The 25,458-nt window shown below is 37.5% G+C and overlaps 1 protein-coding gene across 6 annotated transcripts in view; it reads right to left on the bottom strand.

Moving 5' to 3' along the window:
- CACNB2 (calcium voltage-gated channel auxiliary subunit beta 2) overlaps window positions 1–25,458 on the bottom strand; it is a 317,634-nt gene that overhangs the window by 93,517 nt on the left and 198,659 nt on the right. For 5 of the 6 annotated variants that reach the window (XM_054695110.1, XM_054695114.1, XM_054695111.1 and 2 more), the window contains one exon: window positions 16,676–16,795. In XM_054695110.1, the coding sequence (XP_054551085.1) occupies window positions 16,676–16,795 (120 nt within the window). Of the gene's footprint in view, window positions 1–16,675; window positions 16,796–17,613; window positions 18,020–25,458 lie in introns of those variants that run through there. The other variant, XM_037510682.2, reaches the window with a different exon arrangement.

The raw sequence follows: 25,458 nt of genomic DNA, 5'->3' as shown, positions 1-25,458 counted from the left end.
GAGTAGAAAACTTTGATCTTAAACCATATGAGAAGAGTACAAAGTAGGGAAATTAAAGGGCAGTTTTCCATATGATCACATATATGACACCCCCCCAAGGAAATCTTAGAAAATCATCACCATGTTAGAAGATAGAAAAGTATGAAAATGTTGCTTATCCAAGTATGCAGTCAGTTCAACATGGGTTTGATGTGGAAAATCTATTGATATAATTTACCATGGTAAGAAATTTTAAGAACCATATGATTATCTTTAAAGATGCAAAAAAGGGAATCAAATCATTTAAAAAAATCAATTAATGATTTTTTTAAAAAAAGTCCAGCACACTAAAAATAAAACTTCCTTACCATGATAAATGCATTTATAGAAAACCCATATTAACAATTACACTAAGTAATAAAAAATAAAAGCATTCCCTTTAAAAATTCACAAATATTAGCGTGCCCACTATTAAACCATGTATAACTAACATTGAAATGAAAGTTCTAGGAATAAGAACAAACTGAAAAGTTAAAATGATTGAAGAAGGAACAGAATTTTTATTATTCACATATCATTGTCCTATGTCTGATAGAAAACCCAAGAATCCACAGAAAACTTGTTGGCATTTAAAGCTTTTAGAAAAGTTGATGAATGTAAAGATCTTCATACAAAATCAACTGCTTTTCCATATATCAGCAAACAGAAATTACAACTTGAGGGAGAAAAGATGAGATGGAGACACCATAACAGCTGGGGGAAAAAAATACCAACAATGTCTAGGAACAAATCTAAAAAGCATCAGCATGACTTTTTTTTTTTTTTTAAGATTTATTTATTTATACAAGAACCAGGGTACAGGCCAGATGTGCAGGAGGGTGAGAGGATTCACCAGAGACAGAGTGGGGAACAGAACAGGCAGACTGATGAAATACATTGCTAGGGGAGCAGCGGGCGAGACAGGAGAGGTCTGCTGCACCAGGTGGGACCATCGCTGGCCAGCTGGGATTGAACCCACACTGCAGAGGCTGTGGACAGCTTCACAAGCGTTGTGCTCAACTGCCTGCGCCACTAGGGGAGGCCCAGCATGACTTTTATGGATGAAATCACAAAACATTCAAGAACTAAGTTAATGGAAAGGTATTTCAGATTAGTGTATAAGATGACTGCTCAATATTATAACCAAAGCATTTTCTCCCAAGTGGATCTGCAGACATAAATGTCAATTCTCAGCTGGGTATGTTGTATTTATTTTCTTTTTTCTTTCTGTTAAACAACATGTATGGAGTTATATATGTGTATATAAAATTTAAAAAGAATACAATGGGCTGTCACATCTAATGTCTACCCTTATGAAAATAAATACAGAAGTTCTTTCATGATATTAAAAATGTATTTACCGTATGATGCAGCAATTCCAGTCTTAGGTAACTACTTGAAGAATACAAACACAGGGCCTCCCTGGTGGCTCAAGGAGTTAAGACACAACCTACAAAGGTATCCACAGCCACTGCAGCAGGACTTCGATCCCCAGACAGGGAGCTACCCTCATGGTGCAGCAGACCTCTCCTGACTTGCCTGCTGCTCCCCTCAGCAGTGTATTTCAGTCAATCTGCCTGTTCTGTTTCTACTCTGTCTCTGGTGAATCTTCTTACCCCCCACACCTCTGGCCTGTACCCCAGTTCTTGTGTGCATAAATAAATCTTAAAAAAAAAAAAAGAGAATGCAAAAACACTAACTGGAAGGGATATATGCATTCCTAAATTCATTGAAGCACTATTTACAATAACCAAGCTATGGAAGCAATCTAAGATTGCAAAATGAAGAGTAGGTTAGGAAAATATCAAGTAACACATGTACGCAACAGACTAATGCTCAGCTATTTAAAAAAAAGATTAAATTCTCTCTATTTGTCACAACATGGGTCAACTTGAAGGGAATGAGACTGAGGGAAATAAGTTACAAGGAGAAAGACAAATACTGGATGGTGTCACTTGTATGTGGACCATGGAGAAACAAAACAAAGGGTTAGATATAACCAAATCAACAACAAACCCTAGAAATCTGTCAGTAGATTCAAGGCTACCAGAAGGAGAGGGGGGAATGGAAGAGGCAAGTGGGGAGGGGGCCAATGGATTACGGTGGAGAACTGTGGTGCCTTGGTGGTGGGTGTGGTGACATACACCTTAAGGTTGTGGTCCTGTTCCTCTAAATCACATAGAGTGTTGTAATCCAATGTTACCTTAATCAAGAAATTATTTAAAAAGAAAAGTTCAGGAGTCCATTCAAACATCCCCTATCACTTAACAGATTATAATGATTTTATTCAGCCCACAAATACTTGTTTTATCTCAACAAAGGGGTTAAACTGTTAAGTGCCAACAGGACAAGTTCCTTCCATTTTACATGTGTGGGGAGAGAAGTTCATAACCCAATATGGCTTGATAAGGGCTGTTGTTTGGGGGTGGGAAATCATAAGGAGGAGAGAGAGAGGGCTGGTGGAACAGTGGTGTGCCCCTCCAGGCCAGAGCACAGAGCTAATGAAAGACAGGAAACCTTTTAAAGGAATCCTAAACCTTTAGGCCGGAAAAAGACCCATGGGTGGAAACATTTAATATGTCACTTATTTTTCCCCAGAAGTCAGAGATAGCAGGATGTTTCTGTTTAATCTAGAGAAAAAGGACAGGCAGGATCCCCTCTATGCAACTAGTCAGTGTTCAGGTTATCCAAATCAAACAGATAATCAAGGCAAGAATGAACAAGATTAAACACACAGATTATATTTTACAAGATTTATCATAAAACAAAGCATCTTGGAAGCTCACAGACTAGTAAACTAATGCAAGCATGTGAGCAGGCCAAACCACAGGAAGATTATTAGTTCCCACTATCTGCTCAACTTGAAAGAATCTTTTGTTCACTTTCACACAGGCCATTGAAAAATCTGAAAACAAAACAAAACACTGACATCGCTAATCCTTGACAACTGTTTAAACTGGAACACCCTTAATAACTATATATCGCATGAAAGAATTTAGAGTATTGTATATTTGCCCAACCTCCACTTCCACAGTAGACTAAACACTACAGCTAAAACAAGAACTCCAAGAAGAATTTATGTGGTAATCTCGAGTATCTGAGAGCAAAGGAAAATAGACCACAATGTTTCCAGAACTGTCCCACAGTTCTTCGGAGATCAGCCATCCTAATTGGAGGAAGGTGGATACTTAACCTTTACCAATATCAAAACATCTTACATACATGTGGATTTTTGGGGGGGGGTCATCATTTAAACTCTTATCTAGAGATACTACATTTGACCAAATTCACGTCTTTTTATTTTACCAAGAAATCTGCCAAAAGCATAAGCTTAGAAATAAGTGGTTGATGTTTTATAAGACTAAGATATTAAAGAGGAATTTGAGGTCTCATTTTGAAGTATAAAATGATGATGCTGTAGAATTTAAATTCCTTTTTGGTTCTTGTATTTTCTGGAGCCCTAGCCCCTTGGGATGGGTCAAACTCGGATGTCACACTAGACTCTATACTGAAGATGTTAACAGGTGAAATTTCCATTAGCAGACTTACGTTTAAGAACCTACCTTGGTTTTGGAGCAAAAGGTTAACACTAGAGTATACATTTAATAATGCATTAAGCATAAATAAAATATTTTAGAGTGGGATATATCCCTTTAGTTTACTTTGACCACCTGGATAAGAGAATGCTGTCTCAATCACTATTTCTAAAATGCCAATTACGAGGCAGAAACTGTGGGAAAGTGTATACAAAACATGGCAGTTCATAAACCTTGGTGCACAGCCCATAGTAGGTGTGGGATCAACTACTCTCTCATTTTAAAGTGAGGAGCTGAATCAGATGATACTGTACATTATCATACAGTCACTATTTAAATGTCCTCTTGGACTGAGCTCCTGGAGACCAGAGACTAAGGCTCAACCACTTTATATCACCTAGTATCATGTGCACCACCAGGTAGGTGATGAAATGTCAAGTGCGTTGCATGAATAATGTATTAATTTAGGAGACGGAGATTTTTATCTACTCAAAGGATTTCTATAGTCCATTGTATGCATCTGTTATATGACTTACTTATGATTCATACTATTTAAACTCAGAGAATTAAGCAAGAGCATATGCCAAAGACCTGCTATAATTCTCAGTGAATGTGTGTGATGCTGGGCTGTACGGTAAATAAATTTGTGACTTGGCTTTTGTCTGTAAGGAATGTAGACTGAATCAATGTGTGGTTACAATTAGTCCAATAAATATTTCATTCAACAATGACTTCTAAGAAGACAAAAGGAATAGAAGTAGAAAACCAGAAACCTGGAAGGTTTGCTGCCTATATTTTTGTTAGGCCTCTGCCAAACACTTGCTGGCCAATCTCGGGAGGGTAGGGTGGGCACTAAAACCTCAAATTTTCAAGAACTGACACTTCTTTTTTTAAAGCAATGGGCATTGATCCTGCAAATATCAGCAGAATGAACTATTAGTTGGAAATCACTAGAACATAAATAATTTTGACAGCTAATTGTGATTCATCTTCCTTCCTAATGACAGGGTTTAGTTTTAAAAACACATTTTTTAAGCCACAAAAATATTTTTTAAACCATCACTAAAGCAGTTTCCTAATCTTTCTTTGCAACACATGTTCATTTCTCTGTAGTCAATTGTAACATCTAACTTTACAATTATAACATCTAACTGTTACAATTTTCAGACCACTCCTCTCATCTTTTTTTCTTAGTAGACAACACTTGAGAAATTTCTTTTCAAGCAGTTTCTTCGTAATTTCAACCTTTTTCTCTAGCTTTACTTAAGCTCTGTTTCTTCAGCATTTGTAAAATAACCTGTTTCTTAAATAATGATTATTTTTCATTGTTCTAAAAGAAGACCCTATTGAAATATTTTTAGGCACATGCCATTTGGACTTCCATTTAACCAAGAAGAGTGGAATAAGATGGTATTTTGGACACAGCATCCTGAAAATGCCTCCTTTGATAACTTAGTAGATTCAAGAAATTTTAGCTCAAGAATTTTATTTAAAGGTTGTTGAAATGTAAAATATGCCATTCCTACTCTGAGGCATAAAGACCATAAACGAAATTTAAATTGTCAGGGGAAAGGAGAGTATTATGCTTATAAACTCTAGTTGTACTTATCTTGACTCAACAACAAAAAATAGTAGAGGTGGTGATTTTACTTTCCAAAATTGTTTTAATAATTGCCTTGATTTTCTTTGCTTATGTCATTAAAGAAAAGCTTTATTCCTTTAATCCCCCCAGAATATAAAACAAAGAGGAAACATTAATACCTTCTGTTTTTATATCTTCTGGGAGGGACTAACTGATTACATGAAAGAATCCTACCACACAGAAGCCTGGGTCCTTGTTCTAATTCTACCACTTAAGAGTTTAAAGACACCAGTCAAGACCCTTAAATATCCACCATCCATTCCTCATACATAAGATGGGATAACAATATTTTCCTTCCCTTCCTGATAGAGTTTTTACAAGGACCAAACAAAGTAATAAACTGAGACATTCAAAACCGAGACATTGCACAAATATAAGCTATAATTACTGCTCGCTGATGGCACAGTTTAACAGGATCATGGGGGGGAAATAAAAAATTTAAAAAATATATGTATTAGAATATTATTCTCAATAGCCAAGAACTGGGAGAAGCTCAAATGGCCATTGATACATGGGTAAATAAAATGTGGCAGATCTATATGATAGAATATTATTCCCTCTCAAAAAAGAAGTCAGTCACATATACATCATTGATGAATCTTGAGGACATTATCGTTATGCTGAGTAAAATAAATCAGTCACAAAGAACATATATTGTATGGTTCTACAATTTGAATAGTAACAAAAAAATTAAATAAAAATACCACCTCTGCTATTTTTTTGCTCTTGGGTGTAGCTAGTACAAGTGTTTATATGGTAATATTCCATCTTATGAGCTACTTAGATTAGTCAAAATCATGGAAACAGAAAGTAGAATGACAACTGCCAGGGTCTGAGGGAGAAGTGGGGAGTTGTTTTATCATTAGTTTCAGTATGGCAAGATGAAAACATTCTAGAGATCTGTTATATGACAACTGAATATAGTCAATACAATAAACCGTACACTTCAAAATGGCTGAGGGTAAAAAAGTACTTCAGTGTATTTAGTTCCAGATAAACTGGAATTGAATAGAATTTAAAGAAAATTAAACCAAAATAACAGCTTCGTTGGACTTGTGGTTAGCAATCAATCTTGCTACTTAGAAAAGCACATTGCTAGTTAGTAAAAACTCTGTCCCTAAAAAGACATTCAAATAACAGTAGGGACATCTATAATTCCATAGCCCTTCTCTGGTCTTCACCAATGCCCTCCCCTTCCTGCACACACAATACCGACGTGCACCTGCTCATTCTTCTTTAAAGCATTTGGCTCACACTGCTAGTCTAACACTTACCATGTTAGTCTTAGTCAGTGACACACATTTCTGGCATCATCATTAAGCTATGACCTTGAGGGAAAAACCACAACTAACACATGTTTGAGTCCCTTCTTTGAGTTCATTGTACAACAGCACAATACCACTCATCAGATGTTTGCTAACTGAATAAATTTTACTCATTCACAGCTTTCAACATCTTTCATTTAGCTGTTGGTGGGGCAAGTCTCAAGAGCAGAGAAAGGTTAACAATTTTAAGCTCTGCAAAAAGAAAGGTCTTTGTGTTGTTCTCCGTTCATATCTGGTAGAGAAAAAGGAGAGGAACAACTATGTATTTATAGCTGTGTTTATAATGATACAAAGATGTTCAGTTACAGCTCTCTAAGGAAAAAAAAAAAAGGCTTGAGCTGCAAAGTTTATAATAATCCTTCCCCAATCCATTTATGGTTTTGAAATAGTCAGAAGTCTGTATTATGTTAACAGTCCTTATAAGGGTTCTTACACAAAAGTGTTGTTTCAAATGTGGGTAAGCCTCAACTCTCTAGAACTCCCATTAATAAAAACCACAAATCCCTGCAAGAGAGGTCTGAATTAGCTAGAGTGTCAGATTCTCTTTAAAATATGTAATTCTTACCCACATGAAACTTAAAAGTCACTTGTAGGTAGATTGTCAAGATAAGCATATCCATGAAGAAATAGAAAATATGCCATCTTATTCCTAAAATACTCAGGTATTTACTGAGTTACTCAGAAAAGAGCACGTGAGACGTGTGTGAGAGAGCCAATTAACTCACTGCCGAAAATGGAGGCGGGAATCTACACGAAGATGTAGTCAGAGCATGAAGATGAAGTCAGAGCACCCCATTACTCTCAAGGGGCTCAAAACTTAGTTTACGAGAAACAGGGCACACATCAGGGATTTGTGGACACAGTCTGGCCTGACGCAGTGAGCTGCTGTGACGATCCAGGGATAGTGTAAAATGCCAGTCACATCCCACTCTGCTCTGTGCCTGGACATTGCAGGTCAGTCAGACAACACTCATCGGTGAGCTGGAAACAGATAACTCAAACACAGAAGTGATGATCTATAATAGTGTTTGGTGACTAGACACCTCTAAGCGGGAAATGAAAATAATGGTTTCATATGTTCTAATACAGGACCCCCGTTAGACACTGAACTTGGCAGGAGCCATGTGTTCTGGCTGCCTGTGTCCATCCTGGATTCCTGACTGGGAGCCTTGGGTAGATGTACCAACTCATGGATGATTACTGGAACCAAGACTAAACTTCATGTATAACTATCCCAAGTTCATGCAGTGAGACCACAGCTGACATGATCTCCAAATCCTGACTTGCCCTGTGTACAGAGCTGAGACACAGAACACGTGACTTGCTACACCTAAAATATTTCCTATTTGGCATTTTACAGAAAAGATTTGCTGTCTCCTGGGCCTCCCCGGTGGTGCAGCAGTTGAGCGCTGGCTTGCGAAGCTGCCTGCAACCTCTGCAGCGCCGGTTCGATCCCCGGCCGCCTGGCGAGGGCCCCACATGGCACACAGACCTCTCCTGCCGCGCCTGCTGCTCCCCTCACCAGTGTACTTCATCAGTCTGCCTGTTCTGCTCTCCGCTCTGGTGAATTCTCTCACCCTTCTGCACTTCTGACTGTATCCCGGTGCTTGTATAAATAAATAAATAAATAAATCTTTAAAAAAAAAAAAAAAAAAGATTTGCTGACTCTTGGACTAAGGCTTCCAACTTGGGAGGATAAAGTAAACAATGACAGAAATAGGAAAAAGCAAAAGAAAAGGTTTGAAGGAAAAATGGGGAACTTGATTTTAAATGGGTGGCAGAACCAATAGGGATGGCCATAGGAGGAAAGCATCTGGGAAAGAGGTGAGGGGCAGAGGTGCATATGTAAAGGGATGATGGAGGCCATGAGAGAGAGGTAGTAAAGGGGAAGTGGCTTAAAACTCATTGTGGAGGTAAAGACCTATATTCAAAGGACAGTGTCCATCATAGTCCCAGTGCAGAAAATGAATGGAGAGGTTGGTTCAGCAGAGTCCAGGAAGAATACACAAAACACACCCTGTTGGGTGCCCTTTATCTCTGAATTGCAGTTCTGAAATTTAGAAACCAAAGCCGTATCAAGGTGTGTGCACTCAGCTAGATGGACTGCCACACTTCAGGGCAGGGCAGCAGCAGAAGAGATTGAAAAGGAACAATCAGAGAAGTAGTAGAAATAGGCTTATGTTGTCATCACCATGTGCAAGACACAGTTGACTTAATGGAGAAGAAAAATAAGGCAAGAGTACAGAGTAGTCAGAGAACACTCAAGAAAGGTCAATGGACTTGATTAGAAAGTCACTGGAGACCATCAGAGAGACAGAGACAGAACTCTATTTCAAGGAACTGGAGAAGAAATGAAAGATGCAGAAGCAAGGGGGAGAAAGCCTGGTGTAATTAAGGTTGGCACTAACAAGAAGGGAAAGCTGGCATGGGGGTGTAGACAGGCTTATTTTAACCAGCATGGAGACAATTCTTCTTCCAAAGATGCAAGGAGGAATAACAGATGAGTGTGGTAGTGCAGAAAATGGCTGTGACAATTCCCTGTTTGGAATCCATGACCTTGGGGGCTCCCTCCCACAGTAAGACCAGGCTTAGCCTTGTGGCTTGCTTTGGTCAACAGGGCATTTGCCTAAGAAAACATGTAAATACAGCCTGCTCAGGCTTGAGCTGCTTGTTACCCTGAGATCAGCAATGTGAATGAGTCGACCAGCCTGCAGGGCAAGGTACCCACCACCCAGGGGAGAATGAGACCTGCAAGCTGCCAGCTGCCAACTTGCAGACACATGCAACAGGTCACCCTAGACCACTTGGTCCCCAACTAACCTGTCATGTAAAGCAAAGAAAATTGTGACCTAAGTAAAAATAGTCCTCAAGTTTTAATTTATTCTTCAAGTAAAGTCAACCAAGGGGGAGAATTTTTCTGATGTAACAGGTAATATAGGTAAATGCTGCACGTGCTGCATGACTGTAACTATTCAAAAGTATCTCAGACACCATAAAAAACATTGCTTTTTTCCTTTTATAGCTTTCAAATTGTGTATGATGAATAGTCATCACACAGTAAGCATTAGTGTTGTTGTTAATTACTAGTGGCAACTACATTTGAAATGAGGAAACTCCAGCACCACTGTTTATCACCATACCTGCCCAGTCTTATTTATGAGTTAAGGTACAGATTTAACATAACTCCATAACATTTTCACAAAATTTTTATATCTCACAAGTAGAATATCTCATCATTTTTATATCTCACAATTTTTTTTACATCTCACAAGTAGAAAAATGCAATTTAAGCTAATATATATTTGAATAATAAGCTGACCTCTACTCCCAGAAATTAGACATATTTAGCTAGCTCTGGTTGGTAGATAACTGCTATGAACAAAGGAGAGTTGAAGATTTCTCAACATAAAAATTAAAAGACAGAATTGAAATTTCCCTAAAAATGTTTGCCAAACTTTGTGTTTCTATGGTAAGATAGCTCTGTTGGAGGTGATATTTTCCAACAAAATAAGAGATTTTTCCTTTGAGTAGCTATCTAGTTTTATACCTGCCAAGTGTCCATTGGATTCTCTCCAATAATCTATATTGAGGTTTAAGAAAATAAGCAATATAACCATACACAAATACTTCTTTCCTGACACCTATAACGTTTTCTCAGTAAGACATGTTTAAAACATGTTTAACATTTTTGAAATAAAATTTTCTCTTTTGGCTGATAGGTACATGAACACATTTAAGTTTTTCCTTTCTCCTGAAAAGGCTATTTAAGGGATGATTTCCAATATACTCCCTATGTCTATCGCATTTATGGACTAAAGCAAGCAGAGAATTTTGTTTTTCTCCTTTAAACTATGTTTATTGATTCATATGGGCAATAAAACATGGTCAGCTCAACATTTTGCTTCCTCCTGAAAATACATTATTTTTAAAAAGTATAAAGCCACAAATATAAAGAATAGAATATGAAACAAAATGTAGAACAAAGAAAGCAAGAAACAGTGCAGTAGAATGAGTTAGAACCTGTAAGGAAGGGGGATGTGTGTGTGTGTGTGTGTGTATGTGTTGGGAGGGGGGGGGGCTGAAGCGCTATAGAGAAAGCCCATCATGGTCCCAGAACCATGGCAAAGGCCAGGAGATGGTGCCTCTCTGAAAGTAGAGATGCAGATGGGACTGCAAATATAACTGACTGAAAGTTGCATTTATCAGAACTTTTCTCTCGGTCTGTAGAGCAGGACCACTTTCTATCCTCCCTCACCTCCAAAGACACAAAGTTTACTCTCTGGAGAGGATGAGCAGGTGATCTGAGATAATCAGAGGTACAACGATAGATAGGTAAAGTCAAGAAAGGTACTGACAATAGGGGGATTCAGTAATAATCTTCATCATGAGTTATGAAACTGCAGGCAGGCATCTTGCTCTTTCATCGGTTAGGAGCAAACAAGTCCAACAGGCTCAGGCAGAACACTGGGGACTCTTTTAAAGGGTCACTGTCCAGACTGAAAGAATAGACTACCCCCACCAATTACCCTACAGGAGTTCAGTGGTCAAGATGCTTTGTCGTCTTAGAGTTTTCATTCACCTTTATACTTTATAATATCTTACTCTTGGTTATGAATGAACCAAATATCAAACCTTGGAAGAAAGACCCCAGTGTGTTAAAAAAAAAAGAAAGTCAAATAAATTTTAAGAAACTGAGACAGTTCAGAAAGCCCCAAAATTAATAGCTTAAGAGAAAAATATTACAGTCATGGAATTAATATAGGAAGCTTTTGGGGGGGGGGCAGGAGATGACAACTCTTGGAAATTGGAAATTGTGACAAAAAATAAAAATCTTAATATATGGGTTTGAAGATAAATGCAGGAAAAACTCAAGGTAGTAAAACAAAACAAAAGAAAACAAGACAGAGGAATAGTAGGGGAAAATGTGAGCAGAGAAGAAAGCACTAATCAGATACATAACAAACCAGAGAACCCAAAACAGGGTGAAATTATCAAAGTAAAAATAAGTCACTTCTCAAAATTGAGTCTTCTCATCTCCTCTTTTTCAGCTTCCTATTTTAATTCCATGATGGGGCCTTCACAACAAAGGTTTGTATAAGAAATGGGGCAAAACAAATAATAAGACCCACACCAAGCACATGATAGCAATATTTCAAAATGCTAAAGCAGAATAGTTCTTAACATTAAATTAAAAAACAAAAACCACAGATAAAGACAAAACAACAGCAGCAATCACAACAGCAATGCTGGGAGCCAGCAGACAACCAAACAATGCCTTTAAAAACCCCAAGGAAATGCTTTTCCTACATGACTACTATATCCAGCTAAACAATTAAATGCAAATAAAGACACTCTAAAGACGTTTTCAAGTTGGCAAGATCTCAAAAAAGTACTTTTCTCTAAAGAGGAGTCAAGGAGTCACGCTTTCTTGTTGCCAAACATTTCTACAGGCTGGCCTTTACTTTGGTTACTTCTCAAGCCTAGGACTCTCTCCACTTTCTACTCTTTGCTTCTTTTTAAAGATTTTTTTTTTAATTTATTTATACAAGAGCTGGGGTACAGGCCAGAGGTGGGAGGGGGAGAGGATTCACCAGAGACAGAGCTGGGAGCAGAACAGTCAGATGGACCGAAAGCACTGCTGAGGGGAGAGCAGGAGAGACGAGAGGTCTGCCGTGCCATGTAGGTATCTCCCTGGCCGGCGGGAATCAAACCCGCGCTGCAGAGGCTGCAGACAGCTTCACAGTGCTGCGCTCAACCCTCTGCGCCACCAGGGAAGTCCTCTACTCTTTGCTTCTTAAGCTCATCTCCATCTGTCAACCTTGCTAAGGTTTAGTTTTAGGCCACCAACTCTTCCAAAAAGAATTTTCTTTTTCTGCCAGCAGGGTGCAGTCTTTTCCTCTGAAAATTCATAGACCTATCTATTTATCTAGAGTATGCCGACCTCTTAGCATGATTTAAGGTCAAGACTTTTCCCCGTAAACAAACTAGCAACTTTTTGCAGGCAAAAGATCCGTCTGTTCCTTTACGACTTTGGCCTGGTACTGTTGCTTCAATACAGCAGACATTCACCCATGAGAGAACAATCAACTTAAAATTTAGAGTTAATCCATTCTACTAAAAATGCAGCACTGAACATATTCATCTCTGCTTCATTCCATTCCACATACGTTTTTTTTTTCCCAGCTCAGACAGATATAGGGCAGAAGGAATCATTATTGAGGAGAGAGAAAAGAAAAACAATTCTCCCAATTAAGAAAAAATTATCATAGGACTCAACAATTTCACTCCTAGATGTACACGTAAAAGAAATGAAAACACTTTAATGCAAGGATTTGTACAAGAATGTTCCTAACAGAATTATTCATAATAGCTAAAATATGGAAATAACTCCATATACTTCAACTGATAAATGGATAAATATAATGTGATACATATGCATTATGCATATGTATACATATGTACGTACATATAGATAAAAATGAAATATTATTTTGGCAATAAAAAGGAAAGAAGTACCAATATATGCTATAACATGGATGAGCACCGAAAACATTATATAAGTGGAAGTAGTCATAACAGACCATCTATAGTATGATTCCACTTATACGCAATATCCAGAATAGAAGAATCTATACACACAGTAAGTTGAATAGTGGTTACCTAGGGCCGAGTGGGTTGTGAGGAATTGGACTGCTAATTTAGAACATGGAATTTCTTTTAGCCATGATGAAAATGTTCTAAAATTGATTAATGTGATAGCTACACAAATCTGAGTGTATAACTTAAATGAGTGATTTTTAAAAGATTTAATTTATTTATGCATAGAAGAACTGGGGTATAGGCCAGAGGTACAGGGGGTGAGAGGATTCACCAGAGACAGGGCGGGGAGCAGAACAGGCAGATCTACTGAAATACACTGCTGAGAGAGCACTGGGTGAGACAGAAGAGGTCTGCTGTGCCATATGTGGATTAGCTTCCTGGCCGAGGATCAAACTCTGGCCATAGCTATAATAGCATGATAGCACTGAGACTTTAACCCTATACCACTAGGGAGTTCCAAGTGAGTGATTATATTAGTACAGCTGTTATTTTAAAAAAGATCAATGTGGGAATAAATTAAATCCCTACATGACTTGTCTTTAAGGCAATATTAAAGAACAGGAGCTTTTCAAATAATCGGGATTTGCAAAGTATGGCAAACGGAACAAGATCTAATATGCATTTGGGATCAGAAAACAAACACTAAATTAAAAAAGAAGTTCATGTCAGTTGATATTTGTCTCAAAATTAATATATAATCTGTTCCCTGCAGAATTTACTAGTTCAAGAGATGCTGTAAGAAAGTGCTAGTGCAAAGTATTGGGTTTTACTGGCAGCACAGAATCCCAAGTTATATAACCTTTTGTAGGTCACTTAATTTCAAAATGCAAAGTCTCTAGTTTCATTCCCTGCCAATCACCTTATTTCAAAGATGTAATCTTAAGGCAATTAAGGGATAATGTAGTTCATTTTTAGAGAGGGCCAGGAACTGAAAGCACCGCTGAGGTTTACTACAGGTATTTGCACAGGCATACTGCATGTGATCTATAGGGTCAGTGAATGAAAGCATCTACTCATAAAGTTTTTCTGCTAGAGGGATGCTATGATGGTTACAAAATAAATCTCGAGAACTTTCGATTCATCGAGATGGATGTGCAAAGTGTTCCAAACTATCTAAAAATTAAAAATGAATGCACATATTTTTAAACTTTAAGGTCTCATTTTGAAATAGGTTCCACAAAGTAACAATGATAGGATTGTGGTGGAGAACAAAATAAACTAGTGAACAAGTCATCCACAGTCTCTCTTTGGCATTCCTTCTCAAAGACATTGGAATTAATAAACCATACCTAACCATGATTTTAACATAAAAATAAATCCTACTCACTTTTATCTTCTCAAATTCTCACTTAGCCTAGTGTAACTCATTTGAATACATTAAAGGCTTAAGACAGTGACCTAATTTTAATGAAGAAAAATGGATGTCAATAAACTATTTTCATTAAACACAGAAAATAGGCCTTCACTAACTTTACTTTCATTTTAAATGATCTTATTTTCTTTCCTCTTCTACTTCACTTGTAATTATAAACCTTTTAGTTGGTATGACAACACAAAGCTGATTTGATTCAGAATCAATATTTTGGTCCATGCAGGGGTGAAAAATAGTTAAAAGTTCTATGCAGCTGTTAACTCAGCAAAGTCATAGACAAAATGCCCCAGTCAGGTAACCAAAGTGCTTTGAAAAGAATGGGTTGTATGATGCTGTGATATAAATCTGAGAAACAGTTTAATTTTGGTATGTGAAAATCACAGGAATAAATTAGTGCAAATAGAACACTATTATTTCTGGAATACAAACTTATTTTTTTCCTTGACTTTTTCTGCACCCTGGTGCAAAATATAGAAAACAGAATTCAGATTCTCAATTCCACCATATATTAGCTACCTGGCAAACTTGTGGCAACTACATTTGTGTGCCACATATTCATTATCTAGTTTTCTTTATTATTTAATTTCAACTTCACTTGTTTTTTATTGTAGTAAGAAAATTTAACGAGAGAGCTACGCATTTTTAAGTGCGCAGTACAGTGCTATTAACTATAGGCACAATGGTGTCCTGTAACTCTAAAATGTGTTCATCTTGCATAACTGAAATTTTATGGCTGCTGAAGAGCAACTCCCCATTACCTCCTCGTCCAAGTCCCTGGCAACCATTATTCAACTCTCAGCTTCTACTAGTTTGAGTACTTTAGATACTTCAAGTGGAATCATGCAGTATCTGTTCTTCCATGATTGCTTATTTTATGTAGCATGATATTTTCCAAGCTCATCCATGCATCAAATGGTTAACTTTGGTAGATAAGTTGATGGCAACTGGACCACACCTTGCTCTATCAGTTCCCTGCTCCAGCTGTTTAACAGCTGTCGTGCAGTCAAAATTGAGTCAGACCTTGAGATGACTTCCCTGCCAGCTGAGGTAAGAACATTGTTTTGATGTATGGAAATACTGCTTTTTAAAAAGTCAAGGTCTCCTGGCAGCCCCTCTGTAACCTACTAGGCTTCTGAGCTAGAGGTCATGCATATTACATCAGGCTGTCCCTGCATTCAAACCAGGATCTCCAAGACATGATTCCCATAGCAACACACAGAAATGTTACTGATCACAGAGATAAAACTGTCAGCAGAAGTGTCTAATGCCACCCTTGATTTTTTTTAAGCAAGGTAAACACAGAACTCAATTTTTTTCAAAATAGCAATTTCTTTCAAGAAAAAATCAACAACTGTGTTAAAAGTTACCAAATATCACACAAACCAAGGTACTTAAACTTGGAAAACCATCTATGAAATAGCTGTGCCATTTATCTAACTCATGATTCACAGCACATAGTCATGGACAAAATGCCCCAAACAGATAACTAAAGGCTTAGAAATAGCTACTTGAGTGACCACATGGAAAAAATGCTCAAACCATTATAATTAGTGAGAGGAAACAGTCTCAGCTAAATTCTGTACCAATATACTTTATATTTGATTTCCAGTCACCCTCTATATATACACACTCTATTATTATGAGAAATGTTCTAAGGGGAAGGAACTTTTTAAAAATTTTGCAGCTCTATTTTTGAAAAGCAGAATGCAATGAATTTTTTTAATGTAAGAAAACACTATTACAAAACAACTATTAAATAAAATCTGGGGAGACAGATTTTTCAGGTCTAAGGAAAAAAACCATTTCCTTGAAGAAATATGGTTTTTTAAACAAGGATATATGGCTTACCAGAAAAATGAAGTTAAAATCATTTTGATATTAGAGCCAGCTTTTTATCTTTTTATATTCAGGGGAACTTTTCTTTGTGTCTAAATAAACCATCCACCAACAGAGACAAGTTGCCTGGATTATAAAACCACATAAAGGCGAGACCACCCTTACATGTCACACGTCCTTTTTTCTCCCAAGCGTAGACAATACACTCCTTTTCTGGTACCTCTTTTAAGTCAGACAATGAAATGGAATATATCAAACAGAAGCTCAGGAGCAACTTCCATAGGTGGTCCATCAGGACCCAGCACAAGTGGCAAGACAGATCTTGGCAGGGAAGACATGGTCTTACCTTTGCTTTTTCCAACTGGGCCTGGGCCTGTCGCTCTGCTTCTCTGCGCACTGCCTCCCGATCTTCCTCCAAAGAAACATCTGAATCGGACGGACGGCTGGTGTAGGAGTCTGCCGAACCCTTGAGAAGAAAATTTACATTTTAAAATAGATTCTGTCTATGATTTTGTGTTGGAAAACTCTCATTGACATGGCAGTCAGCTTCCTAGATTGTGCTATAAATTCCTAAAAAGAGGAAAAAAATCATCCGTTTGGTAGCAAACCAGCTAGAAAAATCCTGTTCCTATCCATAGACCATTCACTAGGATAGTTGTATCCACCAAGTTACCCTCATCCCCAAGGTTTATGTTCCAATTACTATCCTTTCTGGAAGCTAGAACAAGTTCCTTCAGAATTAAACCAGCTCTGTGGTGCAGTGCAGAGCTGAAGGGCATAGATGGATTTGAAGGATAGCTTCAAGAACCATCTACACGCTAGAACAAGTATTGGCAACTGGGAAGAAGATACAGTAATAAAAAACATAAAAGAAAGTCTGAGTTACAAACTTGAATTCCCCCAAATGTCACTATCATGAGATGACTCCCACTTTAGCTTAAGCATCCTTTTGTACCTGTTTATTCACCTGATACCTTCTCTGACAAAACTGTAAGACACCAGCAGTCAGCCTCACTCAGTCTTTAAGCACCCCTTTTTAAAATACCTTTAAATACATATTATAAAAGCTGTCTACAAAAAACACCTGTCTGAGACCTCTCCCACAGGGATAAATCACAACATAGGAAAAGGAGCTCAGGAAATTGCAGGAATCTTCCTAGCTCCCTCTCTTGCAATCAGGATCGCGTTACTAAATCAAAGGAGTCGCTGCCTGCACTCACCACAACAACAGCAGAAGCAACGACAAAAAAACGTCTCCCCCCAAACAAAAGCCCTTGAGCTTACACAGATATCCGAATTCTTCAGCCTTCCTCCCTTGGCTCTTTTCAGAAGCCTGATCCAGGTGGCCTTCATTAGCCAAACAACGCCTTTCTCGTCCGCAGCTGCAGCCCCGGGAACCGATCCTCCGTGAGCACTGAGCCCGGAGGAACCCCTATTCCTTTCCTATCCATGCTCTGGACAAGCCCCTCTCTCCGTCCCTTGCTGCCTCCCGGGCTTTCACTCCCTAGCCCGGAGGACTCCAATCCAAGGAGAATCTTATTTTCCCATTCCAAGGGAGAGAAAACAAACACGCCTATGCTTTATATTGCTTTAAAAAGAAAGAACACTTCAAGTGCATTCAAAGACAGGCATCAAGTCAATCTAAACTTAAAGCATCTTAGTGCCCTAAAAATTCTCTTCCCGGTTCATGTCGTTAAAAGGAAATTAGTTGTAACAGAACCTTTAAAAAAAAAAAAAAAGCCTAGAGCAAAACGTATGCAGTGACATTTGCAAGTGCAAAGTTCAAGTCTTATCTTCAGAGATCTGGGAAGGGAGGGGGGCGCAGGACTCTTTCAGCTCACTGGGCATGCTCCTAAGTAGCCTTTTTACGCAGTTGCTCACATCACACTGTTAGTCTCTATCAAATTGCCATTTTACATCTGAAGTGTAAACAGCTGTAAAGGGCATTCTGGCTCTATAGTAACTGGCACATGATATGTTTGTTTCAGATGAAACATTCTGTCAAAGAAAAAGTATGTAATCTTTCCATTTATTGATCCCTTTCCATTACCTTGATACAGAAAGTGTATCCTATGCAATAAGACAATTCTTCAATAATAAATGTTAATAAACATATTATTGGACGGAAAAAAAGAAAAATACTGCTTTTGATTGTCTGTGACTTCCCAAGTAAGAAGAGAGCTTTGCCCATTTGATTAGGACTTGAAAGTAATCACAGCTCTAAGCAATGAGTTTAACCAAGCTCAAAGTGATATAGAAATGCTTCTCCAACTTAGAAAATACTGTTGAAAATAAAGTCACAGAAATAAATAACAGTACAAATTGTTACGATAACAATTATGAAGAAATTTTAAAGCTTGGTTGATTAGTTAGCTTGAGTTTAGATTCATAGAACAATTTAGTGCAAACTCTAATAAAAGAAGTTTTGAGAAGGAAAAAGTTATAATGCCTTGTACTAATGAAACTGTATTTCCAGGCTCCTTAAACATACAGTTCCATCACTGAATCCCAAACCACATTTTTGTTTGAGTGTGATGGGGGAGTATACTGTAAACTCTGATGAAAATGAAAGAAAGGCATTCTTAAAATTTTCCTATGGTGGAGCATTTTGGAGGTAGACATGGTGTGTATGCTACACACATGTGAAGAGGTGAGAACCTTGTAGGGTAAATGAAGATGGCCAGGCATTTACACCGCTACCCTCTGTGGCTATCACCTGCTGCTTTCATTATCCTAATGCAGGAGGCCCTTGGGAGCATGGGCATGGGGCATGCGTACCTGATGGTAGACACCCAGAGTATGGTGTGGGCATGTGTAAGTGGACACACCTGAGCCTGAAGGTAGAAGCTGTAAGGGTGGCATCACTCAGAGACAAACATGGCTGGTTTAACAGCTACAAAGAGGATGAAACCACAAGAGAAAAACCAGAGAGATCCCAAAGAGACAGAATAAAGATTCCCTGCCTCCTGCCCTTTTCCCTCTCCCCCCAAGGCTTGCTCCACAACAATTGGCATATAGAGAGCATTAAAGTCTAAAAGTCACTGAGGGCTCCAGGACCCTCCTTTATCTGGCTGCACGAATTGATAGAGAACCTGCCTTCCGTCGCTGGCACTGCAACCTAAGTCATATATAGTGTTGTAAACAAACTTTACCTTAATAAAATAAAATCTTCCTTACTTTTCTTCTCTTTCTTTCTCTTTTTTCAACTCTGAGCTAAGACCAATTTTGACAAAAATGCTAGAAAACAAAGTAGTAGAATAAAAATTATAGATTGAATGCATCTTAATTGTTGGTACCATAACATAGATTATTTATGTTGCTATGAAGTGAAACTTAAGGTGCATGGAGGATAGAGAACGTACTGAGATTTTTTTGTTCAAGTGAAATTCACGAGTTTTTCTACACAGACATTAGGGGATTCCTACCCTTCCAGAAAATTTCCTAGAGCAGGTGGAGCACAGTAGGAAATGATCCAGAAGTACAATTATATCAATAAAGGACCTCAGCTCCCACACTCACAAGTGTTGACATTTTAGATCCAAACACTATCAGAGTTCAGGTCACACCTCTGTGAACAAACAAAATTTCTGTCATTTAGAACCCCATAATGACAGGAAAAGCAGCACACTTGTGTGCCCATGCGTGCATGCACGCGCACGCGCGCGCGCGCACACACACACACACACACTCCATATGCAATCTCATTCCCTTTTCAACAAAATAAGAATTTAAGTCCTTTGCTAATAGACAGATGTAACTTATTGCAGTTATGTTCAGAAGTGCTTCCAGGTTTAAGTAATTAAGCAATGACAATTTTAAAAATGTTACATTGACTTTTGGCATATTTATAATTTACGAGCTTTTGACTATTTTATAAAATGAGATGTTACAACGAACAAGTGTAAATTATAGGAGTCACAGTTTCCCTCCTTGTATCTGTAAAATAAATTTCATTGTGGAAGCTACATGTGCCCTTTCTAGAAAAAGAGACATAAATTACCATCACCTGAAATTCTCCTATAAAAGATAGCAGCTATAAAACAGTAGCATGTTTTACTTTCCAGAGTTCTTGCATTTTTGAAAGTCACTCTCTCAACATGTGCATTACAATTAATTTCCTTCCTTCTGGGAATGGGAAGTTAGACGTGGTATAGCTAATTAAGCTTTTGCCTTTGTACCATATGGACTTTCTGGGTCATTCTGCCTCAAGTAGTCTTCAGATAGGAACAGCTGGCAGTGATTTCCATAAACTCAAGAAAAGGTTCATTACAAGATGTACTTTTGATCTCTTGGGTTCCTACACTGTGATAAACTTGTCTTTGGTAGTATTTGTCCTTGCAAATAACTTACATGTTCAGCTTTCCTTAGCTCCCTTTCCATATCTTAATATGGAATGGCAATTCCTCAATGTACAGTTCTCACAAGCAACTTGCACCTAACACCTACCAATACCTCACCCAGGATCTTCTACTATTATCCTCAGAACTTTTACTCCAAATAAGTTTTCTTTGCACATAGGAAAATTTAGTTTAATTGTATTAATGCTTTTATCTACCCCTTCAATTTGTCTTTTTCTATTATTATGTCAAATATTTGCAAAAAAAGCATAATCCTTTTCCTTTTGTTTATTTATGAAGTTGGCTTTTTTGACAGTGTAATCTATTCTTTCACTGTCATATATATTTCTGGGATCAGTTTTCTTAGTATTCTTATATTTTCTCTTTTAAAGTCAAAAGGATAAGATTCATTAGCCTACTCAAAAGGTTGACCCCAAACAGTCAACTATTTCCGCAGGCAATCTTTTTATGACATATAAAAGCAGTGTTGGTGGACAAAATCAATTTCTCATAGTATACTAAAATCTTCAAGAATTTAAACCACCTCCTTGTATATGGGATTATGCTACGTCAATGACTAATTTAACTGTTTACTCCTACCAGTTATAGGATAGGCAGGCATCTCGTGGCCATACTGATCAAAGCCCCCATTTTGGAAAAAAGGAAAACTGGATAGACTTCTGAGGTGAAGGAGGAGAGAAAGGATTCTGTGCTATATTCTTAGCTTGTATTGCCTAGGGAAGGTCTTTTTGTTTGTTTGTTTTTTATGTTGTCATCTCTTTTTACAGTTCAAAAGAATTAAACTTTTTCTATGAAATGATTTGGATCTCACTGAGAAAATGAATTGTTATCCCCTCCTTTGCTGATATCTTCAGAGACAAAACCAAAAATCATTTACTGATAAAGAGAGTTTCTGACTCAAGAAATTAAAAAATGGGTATTGAGGTAAATCACATGTTCATGAATATTGTACACTTTAGTTTGCAATTGTCACATAATCATTATGCAAATTCATAGAATATTGAAAATCCCAAAGGTAATGGTTGGTGTAAAATGTTTGGTTTAGTGTAAAAATGTTAGCAAAAGTAATGGAAATAAAGCTATACAAACTCATACTTTTATGATTATGTAGAAGCTAAAATATTAAGTTTCTATTTTCCCAAAGGTGTAGGAAAATTTGTAAAGTAGGTGTAACTATCATATGCACTGATGAAGACATGATATTTAGTGAAAGAAAGAAAGAAAGAAGGAAGGAAGGAGGAAAGGTAAGGTAAGGTAGGGAAGGGAAGGGAAGGGAAGGGATGGGAAGGGAAAGGAAGGAAAAAAGGAAGAAAGGAAGAAAGGAGGGAAGCAAGGAAGAAAGGAAGGAAGCAAGAAAGCAAGAAAAAAGAAAAAATCCCAAACAACTACATGCATTTACTGAGTACCATTAATGCTGTAATTAAGTTAAATGATGGGAACATAACTGTGAAAAAAAGATAAAAGCTTTGGTTTCATCATGAAGCTTGATAGTCTAGTGAGAGACTAATTAAAAAAAAAATCAGAAAAAACAGGCTGATGTAATAAAATGATAGTGGGAAAATGCTACTTTAGTTAGGATAATAGATACTCTAAGTTGACATTTAATCTGAAATAGCCCAAAAGATGAAGAAAAAAGGTTTTCCCTGGGATATGTTGAGAGCAGAAATGTCCAACAAAAGAGAACAGTATATACTAAGACCCGGAGGACAAGAAATACTTAGCAGTTTGAGAGCTGAAAAAAGATCATAAGCTAACATAACCCTTTTCAAGAGGCTTTATTTAAGCTTTCTCTCCTTTCCTAGTTCTTTCACTCTGCAAATACATACATACTCAAACACTGGAATATGAATTTTGGGAAGTCTTTTCACTTATACACATTGTCTTACAGAAATGCCTCATCTTTGATTTTCTTGATCTGATGAGGCATTTAAATTGTCAGGAAATTCCACATTATTGGGAAAATCATGTCATCTGAGATCGTTCTGTGGTTTTCTTCCTAGGCCTTCTTAAAGGCTAAAATCAGCATATTTTGAGACTATTCTAAAAATTGTTACTAATTGGATCAATCCATTTATAAGATTAGATTATGTATATGCATAATTACTGCTAATTTTTAATGATGGCTTTCACAGTGCTAGGCACTATGTTGATTCACAAGCATTACATTATTTAATCTCTAATTATCTACATTTTTACTGATGAAAAACTGAGGCATAGAGATTATAAAGTTAGTAATCAGTGGAGGTAGGAGTTATCACTGAGCAATTTGTATCAGTTCATAAAAAAATAAACTGGAATCCCTACATGCAACAGATGTTTCTATTAGTCAAAAATATATCTCTGTTCTGTTTGCCAGGTACCCATATAGCTTTTCAAATGCTTATAAAGTGTCATGGTGACTTTCAAATTCCAATTTCTTAGCGTGTGTGTGTGTGTGTGTGTGTGTGTGTGTGTGTGTGTGTCTCTCTCTCACACACACCAACCCCCATCCCCCCACACACATTCATAGATTCTCAGTTTATCTTGCCAAAAAGGTAGCATAAGAAAAGGTGCAATGAGGGTCCAATGACACCCAGATAATGATTGTTTCTCATTCATCAATATAATGCTGTTTGTGGAAAGGATTTGAAGAGTTGGATAGTACACTGAGATTTTCCTCACTACAGCGTGTATCTCAAAATTGTAAAGCATTCTTTTCATTATTCTTCTACAATGGAAAGTATATAACTAGAATAGGAAAACAATGGAAGTCAAGAAACCAGCTATTTAAATTTTTCTCTCTTCCCTGAAAATGAACATAACTTTGGCAAGCTGGCCTTCAGTAGCCTCTTTGGCAGCTAATCTTGCCGAAAGTTGGCTGGAAATCAAACATCTTCTGAGTAACCTTTAGTTCAATAAAACAGTTGCTAGCTTTCAGCACTGAAGCTGAAATTATTAAAAAAAAGAACAAATGGTAGGTACAAAGCTAAGAGACTTGCTAACATACATATCTGTGCATATATTTAAGAGTAATATATTAAAATACTGTCATCACCAAGTTATTCCTTAAAGTGAGGGTGTGATGGCTGTTTAAATTTCATAGAAAAACCTCTGGCTAACATTTGAAAAATTTGACATTACTAAAAAGAAAAATTTTGAAAAATCAAATGGCCAATTTTAATATTATTTTGAGTTTTGAGCTCAAGCATAGGATAAATAATTTCCCTTCATAATTATATTACAACATGGTGTGTAGGAGGGATTTTTGGGCTTATAATTTATGTTTACTGATGGGGATAGATGCCAAGAATTTTTCTTATGAAAACCTTTACCTTTCTGTCAAAGTTGAATGGAAATGAGAGGCAAGAAGCAGATACTGCCTGGGAGAGTTGGATTTTCCCAAAACATTGCTGAAAATAATTAAATGAAGGGAAAGGAGTTAGTGAGTTATACACAGGAATTTTTGGTGTAGGAATTCATGGTCAGTATAGATAGCGCCAGAAACTCTGCAAGGACATCACTACCTTTTAAGTCTTTCTACTGAATCATTCACATTAGCATACACATATTCTACATTTTTCTCTGCATAAGAAAATTGTCTCTTGACTCCATTTTCTCTGCCAGTTTGCACCCCATTTCTTTTTTTCTTTTTTCTTTTTCTTAAAGATTTATTTATTTATACAATAACCAGGTTACAGGCCAGAGGCACAGGAGGGTGAGAGACTTCACCAGAGACAGACCTGGGAGCAGAACAGGCAGATGGACTGGAAACACTGCTGAGGGGAGCAGCGAGCGAGACAGGAGAGGTCTGCTGTGCCATGTAGGAATCTCCCTAGCCGTCCGGGAATCGAACCATGCTACAGAGGCTGCAGACAGCTTCACAGAGATGCGCTCAACCCGCTGTGCCAACGTGCACCCCATTTCTTTGCTCTTCCTTCTTTGCAGAAAACAATGCCTACCTGAAATTGCTTATACTAATTATTCTTCAGTTTTCTCTTAAATCCATCCTCTGTTACCACTCCACAAAAACCATTCATTTAGATCAATCAGGCCACCAACGACATATGGCTAAATCCATTGTTCAATTCTCAGTGATAACCTTACTTAACCGATCAGTAGTACTTAGCATGGCTATTTAATATCAACCTTTATCCCTTGTTTGTGTTCTCAACTTGGTTTCCAAGAAGTGACTCTCAGTCTTTGACTTGACTGCTTCTTCCAAGTTTCTTTTCTCAGATTTCCTCTTTTACCCATCTCTTATACTCTCACCTCAGACACACACAATCTTCTTTTATTCCAACCCCACTGACCTCCCTGATGTTCCCCATGGGCACCTCCCTGTATCCTCTATCACACCTCCAAGTTACTGCCCAAATGTTGTTCTTCTCGATTAGGCCTTTCATGACCATCCAGCTTAAAACTGTAATCCCCATTTCTGAGCTTACCATGTTCTATTTTTTTTTAAAAAGCGCCGTTATCTTCTACCATACAATATAACTTAATATGTCTGTATCTCTGCAATAGAAACATGAAGGCAAAGAGTGTTTTCTATTTTTCACTTAATTGTTCCAAGTTCCTAGAATAGTGCTTGGTACAGAATACTCACTCTGTGAACATGCGCTGAATGAAAGAATAAAAATTACTAGGAGAAAACCTATTTTACCTCACAATCTATATCTCAAATCTTTTCCACTGTACAGAGTCCTCTTTAGCATTGCTAAACATTTCAAAACATTCTTAAACATTCCTAAATGTTCTCATGACTTTTCATAACAATCTACTGAACAAAAGC

The sequence above is a fragment of the Talpa occidentalis genome, unplaced genomic scaffold (genome assembly GCF_014898055.3).
Source record: "Talpa occidentalis isolate TD23 unplaced genomic scaffold, MPIMG_talOcc4v2.1 talOcc4.14, whole genome shotgun sequence".
NCBI classification, from domain to species: domain Eukaryota; kingdom Metazoa; phylum Chordata; class Mammalia; order Eulipotyphla; family Talpidae; genus Talpa; species Talpa occidentalis.
This window is presented reverse-complemented; position numbering and strand designations above follow the sequence as displayed.